Below are 23044 nucleotides of genomic sequence, written 5' to 3'. Positions count from 1 at the left end.
GCATGACCAATCCATCTAACCTACACATTTTGGACTGTGGGGGGGGGAAAGCGGAGCACCCAGAGGAAATCCACGCAGACACGGGGAGAACCTGCAGACCCCGCACAGACAGTCGCCCAAGCCGATGACAATAAATCGTCAAATCAACCCTGTATCAGTGAAGAGTGTAGGGGAGCCTGGCAACAGCAGTACTTGGTTTAAGTGAAAATGAACTGCTAACCTGATGAAGTTACAACACCAGAATACATGATACTAAAGAGTGGAAGCAGTATACTATAGGCAGAGCAACATCATCCCACAACCAATAGATTGGATCAACGCTCTGTAGTCCTGGCACAACAAGTGAAAGATAGTGAACTATTGAACAACCAATAGGAGGAGGAACAGGAGCCTCATGAGCATCTCCATCCTCTGAGATTACCAACATACCAGTGCATCAGTGGGTCTATAAGTAGCAAGTAACAGTCGACTCACCCAAGTGCCAAGCAATGACATGTCCAACAAGAGAGAATCTAACCATCTCACCATGGCCTTCATCGCCAAGTCCACAGAGCTGCAGCTAACAGCACGTCAGGTGCATATCCAGACACCTAAAAGGTTTTTAAATAATCTTTACTGTCACAAGTAGGCTTACATTAACACTGCAATGAAGTTCCTCTCAAAGTTCCCTAGTCGCCACATTCCAGCGCCTGTTCGGGTACACAGAGGGATAATTCAGAATGTCCAAATTACCTAACAGCACGTCTTTCAGGACTTATGTGAGGAAACCGGAGCACCCGGAGGAAACCCATGCAGACACAGGGAGAACGTGCAGACTCTGCACAGACAGTGACCCAAGCTGGGAATTGAACCTGTGACCATGGAGCTGTGAAGCAACAGTGCTAACCACTGTGCTACCATGCCACCCACCTTTTGAGTGAGTTCACGATTTCTCCCTTTACTTTATTTCAGGTAGTGAGTTCCAGAGCCCTACCACTTACTGGGAGAAAACATTTTTCCTCATCTGCCCTCTAATCCTCCTAGCAATCAGTTTATATCTATGCCCCCGAGTCACTGACCTCTTTGCTAACATAAATAGGCCCTTCCCATCCACTCTATCCAGGTCCCTTCACAATTTTGTACATCTCAATCAAATCTCCCCTCAGCCTCCTTTGTTCCAAGGAGACCAACCCCAACCTATCCAATCTTTCCTTCTAGCTGCAATTTTCTAGTCCTGGCAACATCCTTGTAAATGTCCTCCATACCCTCTCTGGTGCAATTACATCCTAACACAGAAAATAGGAACTGGGGGAGCCCATTCAGCCCGCTCCACCATTCTTTATGATCATGGCTGATCATCCAACTCAATAGCCCAATCCTGCTTTCCCCCCCATTTCCTTTGATCCCCTTCACCCCAAGTACTACATCTAACTGCTTCTTGAAAACATACTCAGCGTAATTCTCTGTCAGCAGGATCCTTTAGTCCGTTGCCATCGCATCCACGCCCGTGGGTTTCCTGGCGGCGTGAGTTGGCTACAATGGGAAACCCCATTGTCCGGTTGCGGGAACGGAGAATCCCGCTGCCGGCGGTGGTGCGCCGTGCTTGAAAACACGGCTGGTGGACCAGAGAATCCTGCCCACAATGTTTTGGACTCAACTGCATCCTGTGGTAATGAATTCCACAAGCTCACCATTCTCTGGGCGAAAAAATGTCTCCTCACCTCTGTCCGAAATGGTCTACCCCATGTCCTCAGACTATGACCCCTGGTTCTGGACAAATACAACAGAACCCGAAAGATTCTAGATTGTGCAGAATTCTCTTTCCTCTAGCTGTACAATAACACATGATGTAAGTATGTGTCACTGACTCAGCTGGGTCAGCTATGCTGCTTTCAATTATCAAGTAATACGTTGAGTTTCATCATCAAGACTCAGACATTTTGTTAAATACTGGGGGCGGGGGGGAGGAGCAATTGATATTCCTGAATGAAAGTAGAATAAATAATGCAACAACAGCCTAGTTATTTTTTATTTTAAAAAACACTATTTCATCATCAAAGCAGAAACTGTTAGTGGAGCAATGACATTCTTCTCCTAAATATTCTTAGCATATGTTGTAAATATATGGTCCTATATATTACGTGGGGTTACGGGGATAGGGTGGAGGTGTGGGGATAGGGTGGAGGTATGGGTATTTCTTATATATGAGAATGACAACAAATTGCAGATCAACATCACAGCAGCACCTGTCTGCTTAAACTTACACTTGTTTCAGACTTTTAACTGGAATATTAACTGTTTATTGGATTGATGCTAAATTGAGCAAGGTACAACAACATTATGCACAGGAAGAGCTGACACATTAATGAATTGTGGCATTTTGAGGTCAGTTTCTTTGCCTACAAAGTTCAACGGCTGGTGGTTGTTTTAAAGGATTGCTCTTGCTATTGGAAGATCATTTGAATCTTCATAGTATTAAAAGTCATAACCACTCATTTAACAATTTTCTTGTCAACTCCTGTCTTGGTATAGCCAATTGGTTAAGAGCAGGAAGAAGATCTGCTTCGACTAGGTAATTTAGAGTTTTGTAAGCATTCAAATGCAACATAAATATATCTGTCACATGGAATTTGAAATTTAAAACTACAGGTCATTCACTGTTAGGTTAAGCTGTTATAATGTACAAGATTATATTTTAAAAGCACTAAATTTGTACTTCAATTTGTCACATCATGTAATATAGGTTGAGCATCCCTTAATTTAAATTTGAAAAGCGTAAATCCTCACTTTTTCAGTGTTGGCTGTTTTTAGCACTGTGTTCCTATGGTCAAACACACAACATGCGCGTGTGTATCCTTCCAATTGACGGCACGAGTTTGTTGCACCGAAAGAGTTGAACCCAGTACCTGATTCCCTGTCGGGAGGGAAGCCGAGTATCCCCCGTTTGACACCGCACCGACCAGCGACTTCGAGCAGTGTCCGATGGTCTTTGCAGCTTGGTATTCCAAAATTCAAAAAATTCTGGAATCCGAGACACTCTTGGCCCTAAGCATTTCGAATAAGGGATACTCAATCTGTACTTAAGAAAATGTACTAACTTATTCAGAATTTTCTGTTTTCTCATTGCAACTTTAATTTAAACAGATGTCTGTAATGCCTCCCTCCCAAGTGTTTGCAACACAGATAAGATATCCTACGCATATTTAAATGTGGCCCATGAAGGACAATTTTAACCACCAGCAAAAAGACAAAGCATCTTTGAATTCTGTCATTTCCAAGTACAAATAATAATTTTCACTAAAAGCTCCACGTGGAAAATTGGTAGACCCATGTTAAACATTAGGAATAATCATAATCATAGAATTTACAACAAGCCAAATGTAATATGCAATAATTTTACAAAATAACTTATAAAACCGAGAAACACCTGCATACCTTGTACCCATTCTAGTTCTCGCTGTTGTCAATTTTTACTTTAGGGGAGGGTTAATATAGAATATAATACATAATAATATTAAGAGACTGAAGAGATGGGATTATGAGGTGAGCCCATCTGGGTTAGAACTTTATCCAGCCATTGCAGTGGCCCATGCAGATGAATCTCTACCCAGCAGGGGGTGCTTGTAACGTCTTGACGATGGTACTCTGCTCCCCAGCCCTGAAATGATTTTAAAAACAATGTCAGTCTTATAATGTACAGTATTTAGATTTTTTAAAAAAGTCTTTAGAGTCATACATCATTTCCCCGCAGTGAGGGCAGGCAGTCAACCTGTTGCGAGGCTCCTGACAATGACTGTCTTGAATCAGGTCATGCAGAAGAAATGACTCATTTCTAAACATCTCAAAAATATGAATCAACCTTAGGTGACAGCCTATATCAAATACTCTAATGCTGGTGCACTAATATATCGCACCACTTGTAAGGTTGTTTAAAAAGATGCTGTTGCTACTGGAAGATCATTTGAATCTTCATAGTATTAAAAGTCATAACCACTCATTTAATAATTTTCTTTTCATAGAATTTACAGTGCAGAAGGAGGCCATTCGGCCCATCGAGTCTGCACCGGCTCTTGGAAAGAGCACCCTATCTAAACCCATACCTCCCACTATCACCACATCTCCACCCTATCCGCATAACCCCACCTAACCTTTTTGGTCACTAAGGGCAATTTCGCATGGCCAATTCACCTAACGTGAATTTGGACCGTGGAAGGAAACCGGAGCACCCGGAGGAAACCCACGCAAACACAGGAGGATGTGCAGACTCCGCACAGAAAGTGACCCAAGCCGGGATCTGGGACCCCGGAGCTGTGAAGCAACTGTGCTAACCACTGTGCTACCGTATCCTGTCTTAGTATAGACAATTGGTTCTACCTATTCATGTCAAATTCCTCTCAGAGATAGGCTCTGCCTTCTTCCCTCGCTTCTGTACCAATTTTGTTTTTATCCATTGGATGTGGTCATCATTGGCAGGGCCAGCATTTAGTGCCCACCCCTAATTGCCCTTGAACTGAGTGACTTCCTGGGCCATTTCAGAGGGCATTTATGAGTCAACCACATTGCTGCGACTCACATGTCCCAGAAACTCACACATAGGTAAGAAGGGTTTTTGAACGGGCAGCACGGTAGCACAGTGGTTAGGACCTGGGTTCGAATCCCGGCCCTGGGTCACTGTCCATGAGGAGTTTGCACATTCTCCCCGTGTCTGCGTGGGTTTCACCCCCACAACCCAAAGATGTGCAGGATAGGTGGATTGGCAATGTTAAATTGCCCCTTAATTGGAAAAAATAATTGGGTACTCTAAATTTATTTTTTAAAAAGAAGGGTTTTTGAGACAATTGACAATGGTTTGGTTTCATGGTCATCATTAAACTTTTCACTCCAGATCTGTTTATTGAGTTCAATGTTCACAATATGCATTGGGATTTGAATCCAGGTCTTCAGACAATTACCCTCAGTCTCTGGATTACCAGTCCATTGACAAACCACTATGCCACCACCTCCCCCTAATGACATGGCACTCAATGATTTCAGCCACAATCTCAACTCACCTTGCTCTCACTGATCTGAATTCACTGGCCACTGTTAACCTTTCCCTCCTTGTAAACATGCCAACTCATATTCAGGGCCATTCTTACTATCCCGTGGCTTGCATGTCTATTACCTTCATCAGTCTCTGATCACTTCCTTGTTTCCCTCACGACTCACGTCCCCCTTACAGCTGTACTTGCTTCTGTGTCTCGCCCTTAAGATTGTTCGTTAATTCGCTCACATTGGGTCTTTCAAATTCCCAATTATCTAGCCTTAATCCTCTGTTTACCACTGCCACAGCTATCCATCTGCTTAGTCACTCTTGCCTCTAACTTTAAAGCCTCATTCCCAGTGAAACCATTCCACTCTTTCATTCTGCCCGCTCCTTGATACAACACCCATATTCCTTCTCTTGGCCAAGAAGTCCAGATATGAACTTTTATGGTGCGAAATTGGTTTTGTCCATTATTGCCAGAGCTGGCGTGACCACGAGAAACACCATCAGGGCAATTGTCCTCAGATAAAATCGCTCAATACTCCAGGAGTAGTCTGGAGTGCAAAGATGGACCCTGCTTCTTTTCCCCACTACCAACCATCTCTTTAATTTCCTCTTCCTTTCCTTCTCCAGCCTCACCTCCATTAACAAGTGTGAGTAGCTCATGGCCCTCTATGTCACTAAGTTTGAAACTGTCCATTCAGTTGCCCCACAATGCATCCCTCCCTTGCCCTGGTTCGGAAAGCCAAGCTTCCTCTTCTACCCCATCTTGATTTTGCATCTTTCTCTAAGTTTCTCTTCTTTCTCTCCACATGCTCCCTTCATATTGTCCATGAGATCTACCTCATTCCTCCTTGGTCCTATTCCCACTAAATTGCTGACCACCCAACATCTCTTCCTGGACTTCACATCAGCTGATAAAGGATTCTCCACTTTCTGGATCTCCAAAAATACTCCGCCTAGTTATCAGAGTCATGCTGAGTAACAGAACCCTGCATGGGTGCTAGCCAACGTCCTGCTCTCCTACAACTGCAGTGGGCTGCCCAAAGCTCACTGACAGCAGTCAAATGAAGTTTGAACTGTAAATGGATTCTGGCTTTAGGTGGCCAGTGCTGGCACTCTGCCATATCTATTTTTGGTGTGGGGGGAAAGTTAGGGGAGGGGGGGAGGGGGGGGGGAGGAGCACAAAATACAGTGGGTGATTTTGAGCCCACACTATCAATCAGTGAGAAAGACGATGCAGTTTCAACATCCAGGGAGAATCAAAAAACACAATTAGGATTTGCAATTTTCACACCCCGCCCTCTCCAGTGGAGTAGCAGGAGAAGCGGCCATCAGATTTTCGGCGGGAGCAGTGTCCAGGGGCCTGTCGGGAAGGTAAGTTTAACTTTAAAAACTTACCTTGCAGGAGAAAGCGGCCTTCAGATTTTCAGCGGAAGCAGTGTCAGGTTTACCTCTTTAAAAACTTACCTTAGAGCTGCCAGAAGAGGGGATTTCTGGGAAGATTTGTTAGTACCTGTATATAAGTTAGGCGGTTGCTAAACCCGAGACACTACACTTGTAGTGTTCCCCAACCTTCCACCTCCTCTAACCTAAGGGGTTGAGTGAATATCAGGTAAGCTCTTCCTTTCTTTTTCTTGTTTTATCTAGAGTGGAGGGCAGGGAAGGCAGTACAATGTTCCCCCTGCAGAATGTTTGAGGTGAGGGATGCCGTCAGTGTCCCTGCTGATTTCATCTGTGGGAAGTGCACCCATCTCCAGCTCCTCAGAACCCGTGTTAGGGAACTGGAGCTGGAGCTGGATGAATTTCGAATCATTCGGGAGGCAGAGGTGGTCATAGATAGAAGCATCAGGGATGTAGTTACTCCGAAGAATAAAGATAGATGGGTGAGAGTGGGCTTGGAGGAAGCAGTCAGCACAGGGATCCCCTGTGGTCGTTCCCCTTAGTAACAAGTATACCGCTTTGGATACTGTTGGGGGGGGGGGGAGACTTACCAGGGGTAAGCCATGGGGTACAGGTCTCTGGCACAGAGTCTGTCCCTGTTGCTCAGAAGGGAAGGGGGAGAGAAGTAGAGCATTAGTCATTGGAGACTGCATAGTTAGGGGGATAGATAGGAGATTCTGTGGGAACGAGAGAGACTTGCGGTTGGTGTGTTGCCTCCTAGGTGCCAGGGTCCACGGTGTCTCGGATCGTGTTTTCGGGATCCTTAAGAGGGAGGGGGAGCAGCCCCAGGTCATGGTCCACATAGGTACCAACGACATAGGTAGGAAAAGCGATAGGGATGTAAGGCAGGAATTCAGGGAACTAGGGTGGAAACTTAGATCTAGGACAAACAGAGTTATTATCTCTGGGTTGTGGCCCGTGCCACGTGCTAGCGAGACGAGGAATAGGGAGAGAGAGCAGTTGAACACGTGGCTACAGGGATGGTGCAGGAGGGAGGGTTTCAGATTTCTCGATAATTGGGGCTCATTCTGGGGTAGGTGGTCTACACCTGGACCAGAGGGGTACCAATATCCTGGGGGGGAAATTTGCTAATGCACTTCGGGAGGGTTTAAACTAGTTCAGCAGGGGATTGGGAACCTGAATTGTAGCTCCAGTATACAGGAGATTGAGAGTAGTGAGGTCATGAGTAAGGTTTCAAAGTTGCAGGAGTGTACCGGCAGGCAGGAAGGTGGTTTAAAGTGTGTCTACTTCAATACCAGGAGCATCCGGAATAAGGTGGGTGAACTTGCGGCATGGGTTGGTACCTCGGACTTCGATGTTGTGGCCATTTCGGAGACATGGATAGAGCAGGGACAGGAATGGTTGTTGCAGGTGCCGGGGTTTAGATATTTCAGTAAGCTCAGGAAAGGTGGTAAAACAGGGGGAGGGGTGACATTGTTAGTCAAGGATAGTATTAAGGTGGCAGGAAGGGCGTTTGATGAGGACTCGTCTACTGAGGTAGTATGGGCTGAGGTTAGAAACAGGAAAGGAGAGGTCACCCTGTTAGGGGTTTTCTATAGGCCTCCGAAAAGCTCCAGAGATGTAGAGGAAAGGATTGCAAAGATGATTCTGGACAGGAGCAAAAGTAACAGGGTAGTTGTTATGGGGGACTTTAACTTTCCAAATATTGACTGGAAACGCTATAGTTCGAGTACTTTAGATAGGTCTGTTTTTGTCCAATGTGTGCAGGAGGGTTTCCTGACATAGTATGTAGATAGGCCAACGAGAGGCGAGGCCATATTGGATTTTGTACTGGGTAATGCACCAGTCCAGGTGTTAGATTTGGAGGTAGGTGAGCACTTTGGTGATAGTGACCACAATTCGATTCCGTTTACTTTAGTGATGGAAAGGGATAGGTATATACACAGGGCAAGAGTTATATCTGGGGGAAAGGCAATTATGATGCGATGAGGCAAGACTTAGGATGCATCGGATGGGGAGGGAAACTGCAGGGGAGGGCACAATGGAAATGTGGAGCTTGTTCAAAGAACAGCTGCTGCGTGTCCTTGATAAATATGTACCTGTCAGGCAGGGAGAAAGTGGTCGAGCGAGGGAACCGTGGTTTACTAAAGTAGTTGAAACACTTGTCAAGTGGAAGAAGGAGGCTTATGTAAAGATGAGAGGTGAAGGTTCAGTTAGGGCGCTCGAGAATTACACGTTAGCTAGGAAGGACCTAAAGAGAGAGCTAAGAAGAGCCAGGAGGGGACATGAGAAGTCTTTGGCAGGTAGGATCAAGGATAACCCTAAAGCTTTCTATAGATATGTCAGGAATAAAAGATTGACTAGGGTAAGAGTAGGGACAGTCAAGGACAGTAGTGGGAAGTTGTGCGTGGAGTTTGAGGAGATAGGAGAGGTGCTAAATGAATATTTTTCATCAGTATTCACACAGGAAAAAGACAATGTTCTCGAGGAGAATACTGAGATACAGGCTACTGGACTAGAAGAGCTTGAGATTCATAAGGAGGAGGTGTTAGCAATTCTGGAAAGTGTGAAAATAGATAAGTCCCCTGGGCTGGATGGGATTTATCATAGAATTCTCTGGGAAGCTAGGGAGGAGATTGCTGAGCCTTTGACTTTAATCTTTAAGTCATCTTTGTCTACAGGAATAGTGCCAGAAGACTGGAGGAAAGCAAATGTTGCCCCTTGTTCAAGAAGGGGAGCAGAGACAACTCCAGTAACTATACACCAGTGAGCCTTACTTCTGTTGTGGGCAAAGTCTTGGAAAGGTTTATAAGAGATAGGATGTATAATCATCTGGAAAGGAATAATTTGATTAGAGATACTCAACACGGTTTTGTGAAGGGTAGATCGTGCCTCACAAACCTTATTGAGTTCTTTGAGAAGGTGACCAAACAGGTGGATGAGGGTAAAGCAGTTGATGTGGTGTATATGGATTTCAGTAAAGCGTTTGATAAGGTTCCCCACGGTAGGCTATTGCAGAAAATACGGAGGCATGGGATTCAGCGTGATTTAGCAGTTTGGATCAGAAATTGGCTAGCTGGAAGAAGACAAAGGGTGGTGGTTGATGGGAAATGTTCAGACTGGACTCCAGTTACTAGTGGTGTACTACAAGGATCTGTTTTGGGGCCACTGCTGTTTGTCATTTTTATAAATGACCTGGAGGAGGGCGTAGAAGGATAGATGAGTAAATTTGCAGATGACACTAAAGTCGGTGGAGTTGTGGACATTGCGGAAGGTTATTACAAGTTACAGAGAGGGACATAGATAAGCTGCAGAGCTGGGTTGAGATGTGGCAAATGGAGTTTAATGCAGAAAAGTGTGAGGTGATTCATTTTGGAAAGAATAACAGGAGGACAGAGTACTGGGCTAATGGTATGATTCTTGGTAGTGTGGATGAGCAGAGAGATCTCGGTGTCCATGCACATAGATCCCTGAAAGTTGCCACCCAGGTTGAGAGGGTTGTTAAGAAGGCGTACGGTGTGTTAGCTTTTATTGGTAGAGGGATTGAGTTTTGGAGCCATGAGGTCATGTTGCAGCTCTACAAAACTCTGGTGCGGCCGCATTTGGAGTATTGCGTGCAATTCTGGTCGCCGCATTATAGGAAGGATGTGGAAGCATTGGAAAGGGTGCAGAGGAGATTTATCAGAATGTTGCCTGCTATGGAGGGAAGATCTTATGAGGGAAGGTTGAGGGACTTGAGGCTGTTTTCGTTAGAAAGAAGAAGGTTAAGAGGTGACTTAATTGAGGCATACAAGATGATCAGAGGATTAGATAGGGTGGACAGTGAGAGCCTTTTCCCTCGGATGGCGATGTCTAGCACGAGTGGACATAGCTTTAAATTGAGGGGAGATAGATATAGGACAGATGTCAGAGGTAGGTTCTTTACTCAGAGAGTAGTGAGGACGTGGAATGCCCTGCCTGCAACAGTAGTGGACTCGCCAACACTAAGGGCATTCAAATGGTCATTGGATAGACATATGGACGATAAGGGAATAGTGTAGATGGGCTTTAGAATGGTTTCACAGGTCGGCGCAAAATCGAGGGCCGAAGGGCCTGTACTGCGCTGTAATGTTCTATGTTCTAGTGCAAATCACGCCATGGGAGCCCAGCAAACTCATGCTAATACATGAGCATGTTCTTTGCGAACACACTCTCCACAGACCTTCCCCCTCACTGAATATTCACCAGACGCCAGTGCCATTTACAACAGGGTTACATAAAAGTGAACCTGGAGGCCTTACCTCCAAGGGGATAGCGGAGGTGAACGCTCAGGCAGCCTTGAATTTCCAGGATCTTCAATGCTGGGTGCAAAAGGGGCACAGATAGGTTCAGCTCAGGATTGGGGTTCAGTCACCGGGGGGGGGGGGGGGGGGGGGGGGGGGGGGGTTGCTATCAGGCCTGATCTTCCCATCATTTCAATGCACCCTTTGCTTTAAGGGGGTCTGGAGGCTGGCATGCAGGCATCGCTTCCGTGTCCTCGCTGGACTTGTGCTCAAATCGTGGTCGTGGGAGTGCCTGTCCTTAGTGGCAGCTGGAAAGTGGGTGGAGGAGGTGAATAGAGAGGGTCAGCACTGGGGGCAACTCTTGGGTGAGGTTTCCAGAGAGGCTAGGCTGCAAGGGCAGAGTGCGAGGTTGCATCCCTGCCTCACGAGGAATGAAGACCCTCTCACTTGGGGAAGAATAACTGCAGTGTGAGAGGAATCACACAATCAAGCAGCACTGTGAAGACAAAGGGGTTAAGCTGCATGAAATTTCAATACCACTTATCTGGGAAGTTTGACTGTCACAAATTATTATATCGAACTGTAAACTGGGAGAATGAGAGTACCCACTAGGTATGTGCTTGCCATGCTAATTTCAGACTTCATTCTAACCAGCTGTGCCCTGTCTGCCACAAGTGGTATTCATTTGCCTGATATGCTACCTCATCCATCATTGACTGGTTAATTTTGACAATGAAAGCTGAAGAGCTAAACAGCAGTGCCAGTGATTGGAGTGGGAAGCACACCCGGTGCAGTGTGGAGGGAGGGAGGGAGGAGGGAGGGAGGGGGGAGGGAGGGAGGGAGGAGGGAGGAGGGAGGGAGGGAGGGAGGGAGGGAGGGAGGAGGGAGGGAGGGAGGGAGGAGGGAGGGAGGGAGGGAGGAGGGAGGGAGGGAGGGAGGAGGGAGGGAGGAGGGGGAGGGAGGGAGGGAGGAGGGAGGAGGGCCTCATCATGAAGCTGCTCCTGGGCCTGGCCAAACTTGCCATAAATAGTTCGAGGCAGCGGGTGACTGAAGGGGTCATTGGACCCGACTGTCTGTCCCTCTGCCGTGGGATCATTTGTGGCCAGGTCCCCCTGGAGATGGGGCATGTGTGTCCATGGTACCATCAAGGCCTTCCATGCCCAGTGGTACCACAGGGAATGGGGTGCTTAATTGCCCCTTTTAATCACACTTCAGTCTAATGTTTTTAAGTCTCCTTTGTGTTTTATTTTTGTTTAAAGCAGTTTCCGTTTAAGGGACTGTCTCTGTTAATTTGTCCCCCAGTTTGTTGAATTTAGTGTATTTGCTTCAATTAAAATAGTTGGAGTTTAAAATAATTGGGAGCCCCAAGCACACGTGGTGCAAGGAGAGAGGAGGACCTCCATGTGAACCTGCTCCTGGACCTGGCAAAATTTGCCATAAACAGGTCCAGGCAGCGGGTGACTGAGTGAATCGTCCGGCCCGACTGCCTGCCCCTCTACCGTGGGCGGCTTCATTCGTGGCTGGGTGTCCCTGGAGAGGGACAAGCAGTGTCCAGGAGTACCATCAAGGCCTCACATGCCCGGAGGGTGTCGTAGGGTCTGGAGGACTTTATTGTCCCTTTAAATCACATTTCAGTCTGACGTTTTAAGTCTCATTTGTGTTTTATTTAAGGCAGTATCCCTTCAAAGGGCTGGCCCTTTTACATTGTAGTTTCTTTAATTTAGTTTATCAGGTTCAATTAAAATAGTTGGGGTCCCAAGCATCCCAAAGAACTGCATACTGCATCGGTTCACGGACTCCCAGGATGCCTGCCTTGTTTGCAGACTTGTGGAGTCTGTGGTGCATGAGTATGGAAGCTGCTTTAGGCTGCACCCTTTTTAGTTTTTTGAAAAACCTTTTATTACAGTTTTGTTTGCTCTTCAGCACCACACTCCTGATCTACAGGTACCCAGTGCAGGGAGTAGTGGGGTAGGAGGAGGACCTGCTCCTTGGCCTGGCCAATATTGCCATAGACAGGTCCAGACAGTGGTGACCAAGGGGGGGTTCGTCCGACATGACTGTCTGCCCCTCTACTGCGGGCTACATTTGCAGCTGGATGTCCCTGGAGAGGGAGAATGTGAAGTAAACGGGCAGCACCGAGGTCTTCCATTCCCACTGGGCCCCACAGGGCTCTCCCATTCCCGCTGGGCCCCAAAGGGCCCTCCATTCCCGCTGGGCCCCAAAGGGCCCTCCATTCCTGCAGGGCCCTCCATTTCCAATGGGCCCCGCAGGGTCCTCCATTCCCACTGGGCCCCGCAGGGCTCTCCATTCCCGCTGGGCCCTGCAGGGCCCTCCATTCCCACAAGGACGCCAGGGCCATGGGCTTCACCCGATTAGCAGGCATGCCTCAAGGTAGGGTGTGACATACTGCACCCACGTCGTCCTTTGGTCTCTATGGCATCACACGGTGTCATTCGTGAACCACAGGGGATTTCACGCCCTCAATGTCCAGCTCATTTGTGACCACATGATGCACCTAACGCAGGTATATGCTTGTTTCCTGGGCAGAGTCCATGATTGTTACATCTTGGGGCACTCTCAGATCCCAGATGTTTTTGAGGGAGAGCAGTGGCTGGAGGGGTGTCTCCTCTGGGACAAGAGGTCCCCTCTCAGGAGGTGGCTGTGATGCCAGTGCAGAGACCACAAACACCTGACTCGCTACAGTGAGTCGCATGCATCAGCACACGCGCTGGTCGAGCAGGCGATTGGTCTTCTCAGGATGCATTTCTGGGGCCTGGACTGGTCGGAGGATCCCTTCAACACAACCTGCCAAAGGGTATCCTGCATTATTATTGTTTGCTGCACTCTCCACAATTTGGCGCTGCAGAGCAGAGACCGATTAGAACAGCAGGAAAAGGAACAGCACCACATCTCAGATGAGGAGGAGATCGAGGAGGGTGAGATGCTACCCGGGAGGAGAAAGGACCTCGGGCCATGGCCATGGCCTACATGGGCCAAAGAGCTAGGGACACTTCTCGGTTGGGGCAGGACTAGGGAGTGAGAAGCTCTCCCATCGTGTGGAGTGACATCTCATCATAACAGTTGTGCTAGTGGTATGTTTTTGTGATGGTGCCCATGTTCACGGGCAGGGCGGTAAAGCCATTGGTTGCACTCTGTGGGAGAACGATGATGACTTGAATGAGGACACAGCCATGCTCCTCTCATCCTCAGCAATCCTCCTGTCTGACAGAGAGTTGAACATGTCCTGCCAATAAACAGGCTTATCATGGAGTCTTGTGACGCTGGATGAGCTCTCATCTGCTACAGCCCCCTTCAAGGTCAGGGGTCCTGGTGTGTTCCTCCAACTAACCTCCGGGGTGAGTCAGCCTCCCTACACTTTGTCCTGGTCTACTTTTGGGCAGCACGGATGTTGCAGTGCTTCCCTCCATGGTGTGCTGAGCTGGAGGTGTGTCACTCACAGAGAGGGGGTGTCAGATGAGATGGACATCTAAAACGTCCCTTGGGTGGAGGGCCCCAGGCTACACTCCTGATGATTCTCTTCCCTTTAGTTGCCGGAGGGCCTCTGTGCTCTTCCAAGTGATAGAGGGGCAGCTGGAATGAGGTCCCAGAAGTCCTGCCAACGTCTGATGTTGATACTTGTGGATTACCATGAATGCCTGCACCATGCAGTTGAAGCCCTGCACCATGGAACTCATGCCCTCAGCAATGGAGCTGTCATGGAGTGCACGTCCTGCACCAAGGTCATCACTGCGGACTCCACCCTCGCAGTGTTGGTTTCATTCCATTGGAGTGACGGCACCATCTCCTCGAACAGAAGGTGATGGGACGACTCCTCCAGTTGGCCTTGCAGTCAGAGGAGGGATGCCCTTCCTGATGCTCATGACTCTGCTTTTGCAAGTCCAACACCTTTGGAATAACCAGATCCAGGGGCACTTCATTGGCCTGGGGCTCAGCAATGTCCTGGGCTCTGGCATCCCTCCGAATGCTGGATCCCGGGGACCTCCATGCCTCCAACTGCTGTGGATCTTCAGCTGTGAGATCATGGAATCATAGAATTTAGATGCTCACCAGTGAATAATGCAGAAGCCTGCCTACTGCTTAATCCCACCAGGGTATGAGTATGTGTGCTGGTGGAGGTTGTGGGTGACAGATGTGATATTTCTTCTGTGGTGATGTTTGAGAATTCCCCCTCTTAAGCTGCTCAGGTCAGTGGTATCCAGGGACCAAGAAGACGGTCCAGGCTGCTCGTCTGATTGCCCAACAAGGGAAGGAAGTTGGTATTAGTGCCCCGTGGGGGATAAATGATGCGAGATGTTTACTCGCGTGTGGCTTGAGGAATGACTGTGTATCATTAGGATTCTGACTTTTGTTCGCTGCCCCCACTTTGCTACCCACACAACGTTGTCTTCCTCCTCCCGAGCCAGCTCAAGCATTCTTTCCTCATGGGACACGATGGTGCGGAACCCCCACATGACTCCAGGTGGCTGTGTCCTCTAACGTCTGTTGCGCTTGAATTTGTCCTCCAGAGAGACAAATGTGGAGATTGTAGGCAGGGGTCCTGCCAGTTCAGATGGTTCAGGAGTGGTATGCATGGGACTGGTATGGGAGCGGGGATGTGAGGAGCAGAGTAGAGAATGGAGGGCACCGAGGTGCAAGGAGTGGGTGAAGAGGTGCAGTGAGAAGCTGGATGTGGCAGACATACTCTGGCTGTGCGAAGAAGACCATTCGCTTTTTTTCAGCAATGCTGCCCCGTCCTCTGGCACTGAGTAAGGCAGAGGTGGCCACCTTGCTGGAGGGACGCTTTCCAGGATGCAGGTACAGGAGGTTCCTCCTCTGCCGAACTCCATCCAGTGGGCTGCTCAGGGCTTCCGCCGAGAATCTTCGAGCAGGCGTTCTGGCTCCTATCCCCTCTCATGGACCTGGAACAAGTGCTGGGCTGTTCTGGGGAGGTGTTTAAATGGAGCTCCCCAGTGATTGCAGTGATGAAGTTTCCCCAGGGCGAACGAATCAGTGGGAGGATGCTGAGAGCACGGCATGATTCACGTGAAGAAAAAAACCTTTGCTTGAGAGGGTTAGAATTTCATGAGAATTCTCGCCAATGCCACCAGTGGGATTCGCACCGTTGCGATACGATTGATACGATCCCGCCCATTACCTTCGCTTGAGGTGTCAAAAGTTAAATATGAAATGAAATGAAAATCGCTTATTGTCACGAGTAGGCTTCAATGAAGTTACTGTGAAAAGCCCCTAGTCGCCACATTCCGGCGCCTGTTCGGGGAGGCTGGTACGGGAATCAAACCGTGCTGCTGGCCTGCTTGGTCTGCTTTAAAAGCCAGCGATTTAGCTGAGTGAGCTAAACCAGCCCCTAATATAATAAGCTTATATAATAATATAAATATAAGCTTGTATTTTATACAACTACTGCCAGCTAGGAAGGTTTTAAGTTCCAAAAGATTACTCAGCTTCTACTCCACAATGCTTAAAATACTCACCATTTTAAATAGCCCAGTAGACAACAGCTAGCCAAAAGAAATCTACAAAACAGATTATAAACCACTAATTGTTATTTACAATAATGACTCCTGGAAAGTAAAAACATGGCATAAGCTGAACATTTTTTGTGGCACGATTAACATCTTGCATTAACAGCAGTGGAATATACCTTTATTGACACAACAAATGTTTTGGATATTGGATTTCATCAAGTATGTGCAGGACAATGTCTTTTCCCCATAGTAACACTCGAGTACTTGCCTTCACAAAGCTCATGCGAATTGTGCACATTTTCGTCAATTCATAGACCACCTCAAACCCGTGATTTACAGATTGAGCTAGGAGTTGCGCGAAGAGCTGGTTGTTGAATATCTTGAGGCTACAGCCACTGGGAATCTTGCAAACAGTTGTTGGATGAAAGCCATGTTGATAGTTGCAGTTGCGACTCTGAACAAAGATGCTGCTGTCACTCAAGCACTCTGCATAAACCTCACCTCCAACATAGTATAGGTGCACACCTGAAAGGTTTTTTCATAAAAGAGTTAATTTTGTCTGCTTACCTAAAGAATCTTTTGTTTAAAAATAAATTAATATCATGAGACTTCTTAAAGGAGTTTTTTAAAAAATATGTGTTTTTGTTTTAGGGTTCCACCTTCAAATTTTCTAATTCTGTGAACTTTGAGCCAAACAGGATCAGATAGAACAAAAACCCTAATAATGAGCCTGTCCACATATCATCTGGTGTTATGAATACATGGGGCTGGATTCTCTGTTTTTTTGGATTAAGCCCCCACGCAGTCGGGAAAACTAGTCTATTACGCCAGGAAAACTGGCGTCAAAAGGCCACAGATACCCCATTTGCAGGGGGCTAGCAGGCAGCCGTCATAGAGCTCGCAGCTCTAGATGCCGATACGGCCCCCTGCACTTCCCGGCCAGAGGCCCGCGCGCTCCAGACCGCCCGCCCGCCCACATTGCCCCCAGTCCCGAATGAAGCCCCCCCTCTGCCCACCGATCTGCCTGCCCCGACTGTGGCAGCCCCACACTGTGTCCGCAGCCGCCACACGAGGATCACGGATGGTGGGACCACACGCCATCGGGAATTCGGCTGGTCGGGGACGGAGTGTTGCGGGGCGGGCCTCAGGCAATCGCCTGAGATGGTGGATACTCAGCGAGTACACCGATTTTCGGGGGCGGAGAATTTAAAAACCGGCGCAGCTCCTGATTTTGGATTCTCCGTCCTGTCGCCGAAGGCGATTTCGGCATCGGGGGGCAGAGAATCCAGCTCCTGGTGTCAGTAATCACACATAACACTCCCACTTCCTATTCCAGGAGCCAAATTATGTCTGGTGGAATCACCATTGCAAAAAGGATTGCAGTAGTTCATGAAGAACACTCATCACTATCTTCTCAGGACAGCTAGGGATGGGCAGTAAATGCAGCCTGGCCAGCCCTGCCCACATTGTAAGATCAAAATAAAAGCATCAGAAGTAGTTCACCATTTGTTGATAAACAATTTTAATGAGGTATTTTTTGGCATTGCGAACAGTAGAATTACAGAACGTGAAAACAAAAGGACTGTACAATAAACAAAGTACACAGTGCAATTGCCCGAACACGTCCTGCCCAGATCTGCCTCATTGACCCTCTATACTACATTCCCCTAACACTCCCCCCCCCCCCCCCCCAACCCCCCCCCCCCCCCCCCGCCCCCCCTGCTGACGATTAATTCTCCGCAAAGAAGTCAATGAATGGTTGCCACCTCCGGGTGAACCCTAGCATTGATCCTCTCAAGGCGAACTTGATCTTCTCCAAGCCCAGGAAACTCGCCATGCCTGACAGCCAGGCTTCCGACTTCGGGGCCTTTGACTCCCTCCAAGCTAGAAGTATCCGTCTCCGGGCTACCAGGGAAGCAAAGGCCAAAACGTCGGCCTCTTTCTCCCCCCGGACTTCCAGGGCCCCTGACACCCCAAAACTCGCCACGTCCGGACCCATTGCCACCCTTGTGTTCAATACTCTAGACATGACATCCTTGAACCCCTGCCAGTATCTCCTAAATTTTGGACACGCCCAAAATATGTGGACATGGTCTGTCGGTCCTCTCACGCACTTGACACACACCTGTCTCTCCACCGAAGAATCTGCTCATCTGGGACACTGTCATGTGGGCCCGGTGGCCGACCTTAAACTGAATCAGGCTGAGCCTGGCACATGTTGCAGTCCCATTAACCCTGCTCAGCGCGTCCGCCCATAGGCCCTCCCCAATCTCCCCTCCCAACTCCTCCTCCCATTTATGCCTCAGTTCCTCAGTCTGCACCTCCTCCGTCCCCATGAGCTCCTTGTAAATATCCGAGACACTTCCCTCCTCCACCCATCCTCTAGACACTACCCTATCTTGGATCCCCCTTAGTGGCAAGAGTGGAAAAACTGGCAGCTGCCTGCGCAAAATGTCCCGCACCTGAATATACCGGAATTCATTCCCCCTCGTCAACCCAAACGTGTCCTCCAGTGCCCTCAAGCCAGGGAAGCTCCCTTCCAAGAACAAATCTCCCATCAGCTCAATCCCCACCCTCCTCCATACCCGATACCCCCCATCCAACCTCCCCGGGGCAAACCGATGGTTGTCACATATCGGGGACCAGACTGATGCTCCCGTTGCTCCCACATGCCTCCTCCACTGTCCCCAGATCCAAAGGGCCGCGACCACTACAGGACTGGTGGAGAAGCGAGCCGGTGTGAACGGCAGAGGCACCGTCACCAACGCCCCCAGACTGGTGCCCCTACATGAGGCTGCCTCCATCCGCTCCCAAGTCGACTCTCTCCCCCCCCCCCCCCCCCCCCCCCCCCCCCCCCCCACAACCACTTCCTTATCATGGCTATGTTAGCCGCCCAATAATAGCTGCTGAAATTCAGCAGGGTCGCCACGATTCCGTCCATCCCCGCCATCGGGTCCGAAACGTACAAAAGCAGAGACTGGGCCACTGCCTGCTGAGACTGGGCCAGTGCCTGCAGAGACTGGCCATTGCCTGCTGGGACTGGGCCATGGCCTGCTGGGACTGCGCCATGGCCTGCAGAGACTGGGCCATGGCCTGCTGGGACTGGGACTGCAGGGACTGCGCCATGGCCTGCTGGGACTGCGCCATGGCCTGCTGAGACTGGGCCATGGCCTGCAGAGACTGGACCATTGCCTGCTGGGACTGCGCCATGGCCTGCTGAGACTGGGCCATGGCCTGCAGAGACTGGACCATTGCCTGCTGGGACTGCGCCATGGCCTGCTGGGACTGCGCCAGGGCCTGCAGAGACTGGGCCATGGCCTGCAGAGACTAGGCCACTGCCTGCTGAGACTGGGCCATGGCCTGCAGAGACTGGGCCACTGCCTGCTGAGACTGGGCCATGGCCTGCAGAGACTGGGCCACTGCCTGCTGAGACTGGGTCATGGCCTGCAGAGACTAGGCCACTGCCTGCTGGGACTGCGCCATGGCCTGCTGGGACTGGGCCATGGCCTGCAGAGACTAGGCCACTGCCTGCAGAGACTGGGCCATGGTCTGCAGAGACTGGGCCATGGTCTGCAGAGACTGGGCCACTGCCTGCAGAGACTGGGCCACTGCCTGCTGAGACTGGGCCATGGCCTGCTACGACAGGGCCACGGCGTTGAGCGCCTCTGCCATCTGCCGCTTGCTATGGCTCATGGCTTCCTGTGCGAGGGAAGCCAAGTCCTGGGCCACGGACGCCGCCTGCATGGAAAGCCCCAGGACTCGCATCCTGCTCCCCACGTCTGACACCGTTGCACCCATTGCCTCCATCGCGGACGCCACCCGTGCGGTTTCAGCCTGGGTGGCACGCATGACCGGCACCACTCCCAGCTCCTGAACGCGGGTGGACTCCTCCACCTGCGTCTGCAGCCGCCGCAAGCCAGCCATCATCCTCTTCCTTCGCCCCAGGTTTGGTGGCTGCATCGGGTCTATGGGTGGGAGTGGTAACTCCAGGAACCTGGGACCCGTCTGGGCGGCAGATGTTCACTTGCACCAGGATGCCCTCCGAACCCCCGGCCCCTCAGCTGCTCCCACCTCCACCTGGTGTACCGGTACGGCTGTGTTGTGCACACCATTGAGTGTACCAGAAGCCTCATCACTAAAGTGCCCAACCGAGGTGAGTGTCTCTGCGATGGTGGAGGGTGTTGGAGAAAGCAGTGGCGTTGTGTCATGCGCATCGTCAGACTCCGAGTCCATGGTCCCCTGGGGTGGCGCTTCGTCTCCACCCGTTCGCTGTGTGTCACTGTCCTGTCGTCCAGTCTCATGTGTGGCAGTGTCCTGGGTAGGGGTGTCCTGGGTAGGTGTGTCCTGGCTCGGTTGTGACGGGGGCCTGTGGCTGCTCCCCTCGTCGCTGGGTGTCACACGCTTGCGTCGCCGCACCCGCACGAGACGCAGGTGCCGTCTCCTTGGTGCTCCATGTCTCTCCCTCTCCCATGGCTGCCCTGGGGGGGTCTGCGGGCGTTGCACGCCAGAGGGGTCGGGTCTCTCCCTCTCCCATGGCTGCCCTGGGGGGGCCTGCGGGTGTCGCACGCCAGAGGGGTCGGGTCTCTCCCTCTCTTGTGGCCGCCCTGGGGGGGGCCTGCGGGTGTCGCACGCCAGAGGGGTCGGGTCTCTCCCTCTCTTGTGGCCACCCTGGGGCACCTGCGGGCGGTCGGCATCCGCGGTGACGGGTGCCTCGACGTTTGATCCTGCAATACACAATACAGCATACATGGTTAGACACGCGGGCGGTGATCGGGGGATATGGGGGATCGGGGATATGGGGAGAGGGGATATGGGGAGGGGGGATATGGGGAGGGGGGATATGGGAGAGGGGGGATATGGGGAAGGGGGAAGGGCCGTGGGTGACTCACTTTCTGGTGGGTCCCCGACCTCGCATCGGCAACCTCCCGGTCCTCAGGTCCGCCTGCCAGTTCCAGGGCCCTTTCCTCAGGGACGGAGAGTGGCCTCTCATCAGCTGTGCCCCTTCCAGTCCTCTGACGCTCCCTGTTGTGTGCACGCTTCTCCTGTGGGGGGCGGGCAGGTGGTTGGCAGGGGTAAAGGGCAATAGTGTTAGACAGGTATATGACTGCACAACAGCGGTTGCGCATATATTGGCAGAGGTCGCAACACATTAGGGTTAGGGTTAGGGTAGAGTCAGGGTCAGGGGTAGAGTCAGGGTTAGGGTAGAGTCAGGGTTAGGGTAGAGTCAGGGTCAGGGGTAGGGTTAGGGTAGAGTCAGGGTCAGGGTTAGGATAGAGTCAGGGTCAGGATCAGGGGTAGAGTCAGGGTCAGGGTTAGCAGTAGGGTTAGTTGCACGTGGGAGTGTGCCGCTCATCGAGGTGGGTGGGGGGGGGGACTCACCCTGGCTGCCCTGACGAGGTTGTTGACCTTCTTGTGGCACTGGGCGCCTGCCCTCGGTGTCACAGCCACAGCGCTGACGGCCTCTGCCACCTCCCTCCACAGGCGCCGGCTAAGGCGTGGGGCAACCCTGCGGCTGTGTCCGGGGTACAGGGCCTCCTCCTCCCTTGAACAGCGTCCAGGAGCACCTCGATGTCGCGCTCCTGGAACCTCGGGGCTGCGCGGTGGACGGCCATGTTTGGAGATCTTCCGGAGGGGGGGGGTGAGGCCATCTTTTGATTACGCTGTGCGGCGTCAAATGAAGCGCCGCGTCTAGTCCATATGGCCCGGAGAATTCGCAACGTTTTGGGGGGGGGGGGGGCCCAATGCTGGAGTGATCCGCGCCGTTTTTGGCACCGCGTCCCGGCCATCGTGCCGATTATCGGAGAATCTCACCCCTGATTGTATACACACTCCCCACTGCGCTCCCGCAGACTAGCTCACCCAGCTAGCCTAGTGGCCCGCGGCTCCGGCGCCAGCATGTCTCCCACCTATTGTTGCCTACCTGCCCTCCCCCCGCCCCTCGAAACCATCGTCCTCATCAACCCAGCCCCGAAGGGCACCCCTTTTAAGAAACAGACGCCACCCAAAATCAGTACAAAGAAAAGCAAAGCCAAACTCTCGCCATAATACAGATCAAAGTAATACCACTCAAAATAATACAAAGTCAAAAATCCCCACCACCATCCCCCTCACAACACAGAAAACCCACCAAAATCGAATAATTTTAAAACTACTTTCCCCTTCTTAAAACACAATTATCGAAGAGAAAAGCCAAGAACGAAAACAAACGAATGAATAAATCAGTGCAAACAGCATTTGAAACGAGCAGGAAAAACTGTTTCTCAAACTTAGAGCAGAATGTTCTCAATTGGCACCAGTCCTTTCTTCCTGGCAAACTCCATAGTGTCCTCAGGCGACTCAAGGTAATGATGTTGGTCCTCATACGTAACCCAAAGTCGCGCCAGGTACAACAGATCGAACTTAACCTGCTTCTTGAACAGGATCGACTTGACTTGATTAAAGCCTGCCCTCCTCTTGGACACCTCCACGCTTAGATCTTGGTACACCCGCAAAATGCTGTTGTCCCACTTACAGCTCCGCGTGCGTTTGGCCCACTTGAGACTGCGCTCCTTATCCAGGTACCTATGGAACCTGACCACCATCGCCCGAGGGGGGGGGGGGGGTCTCCCTGCTGCGGCTTCCTCACCAGCGCTCTGTACACCTGATCCACCTCCAACGGTCAGGGGAAAGCCCCATCTCCAAGCAACTTCTGGAACATGTTCACCACAAACTCCCCGGGATCAGCCCCCTCCGCTCCCTCCGGTAGGCCGACAATCCTTAGGTTCTGCCTTCGGGACTTGTTCTCCAAGTCCTCAACCTGTTCCAGCAGCCTTTTTTTGCCGGTCCCTCAGCATACGAACTAGGAGCAGGAGTAGGCCATCTGGCCCCTCGAGCCTGCTCCGCCATTC

At 50.6% G+C, this 23044-nt stretch overlaps 1 protein-coding gene across 2 annotated transcripts in view; it reads right to left on the bottom strand.

The window, feature by feature from the left end:
* Positions 1 to 1785: 1785 nt before the first annotated feature.
* Positions 1786 to 23044, bottom strand: part of smad9 (SMAD family member 9) — a 65260-nt gene continuing 44001 nt past the window's right edge. For both annotated transcript variants that reach the window (XM_038818881.1, XM_038818880.1), the window contains exons 6-7: positions 16426 to 16682; positions 1786 to 3637 (exon numbers count right to left, since the gene is read on the bottom strand). In XM_038818881.1, the coding sequence (XP_038674809.1) occupies positions 3494 to 3637; positions 16426 to 16682 (401 nt within the window). In that variant the 3' untranslated portion in view covers positions 1786 to 3493. The remainder of the gene's footprint in view (positions 3638 to 16425; positions 16683 to 23044) is intronic.

The sequence above is a fragment of the Scyliorhinus canicula genome, chromosome 14, assembly GCF_902713615.1.
Source record: "Scyliorhinus canicula chromosome 14, sScyCan1.1, whole genome shotgun sequence".
Classification (NCBI taxonomy): domain Eukaryota; kingdom Metazoa; phylum Chordata; class Chondrichthyes; order Carcharhiniformes; family Scyliorhinidae; genus Scyliorhinus; species Scyliorhinus canicula.
Note: the sequence above shows the minus strand (reverse complement) of the source record. Positions and strands in the feature narration are given on the sequence as shown.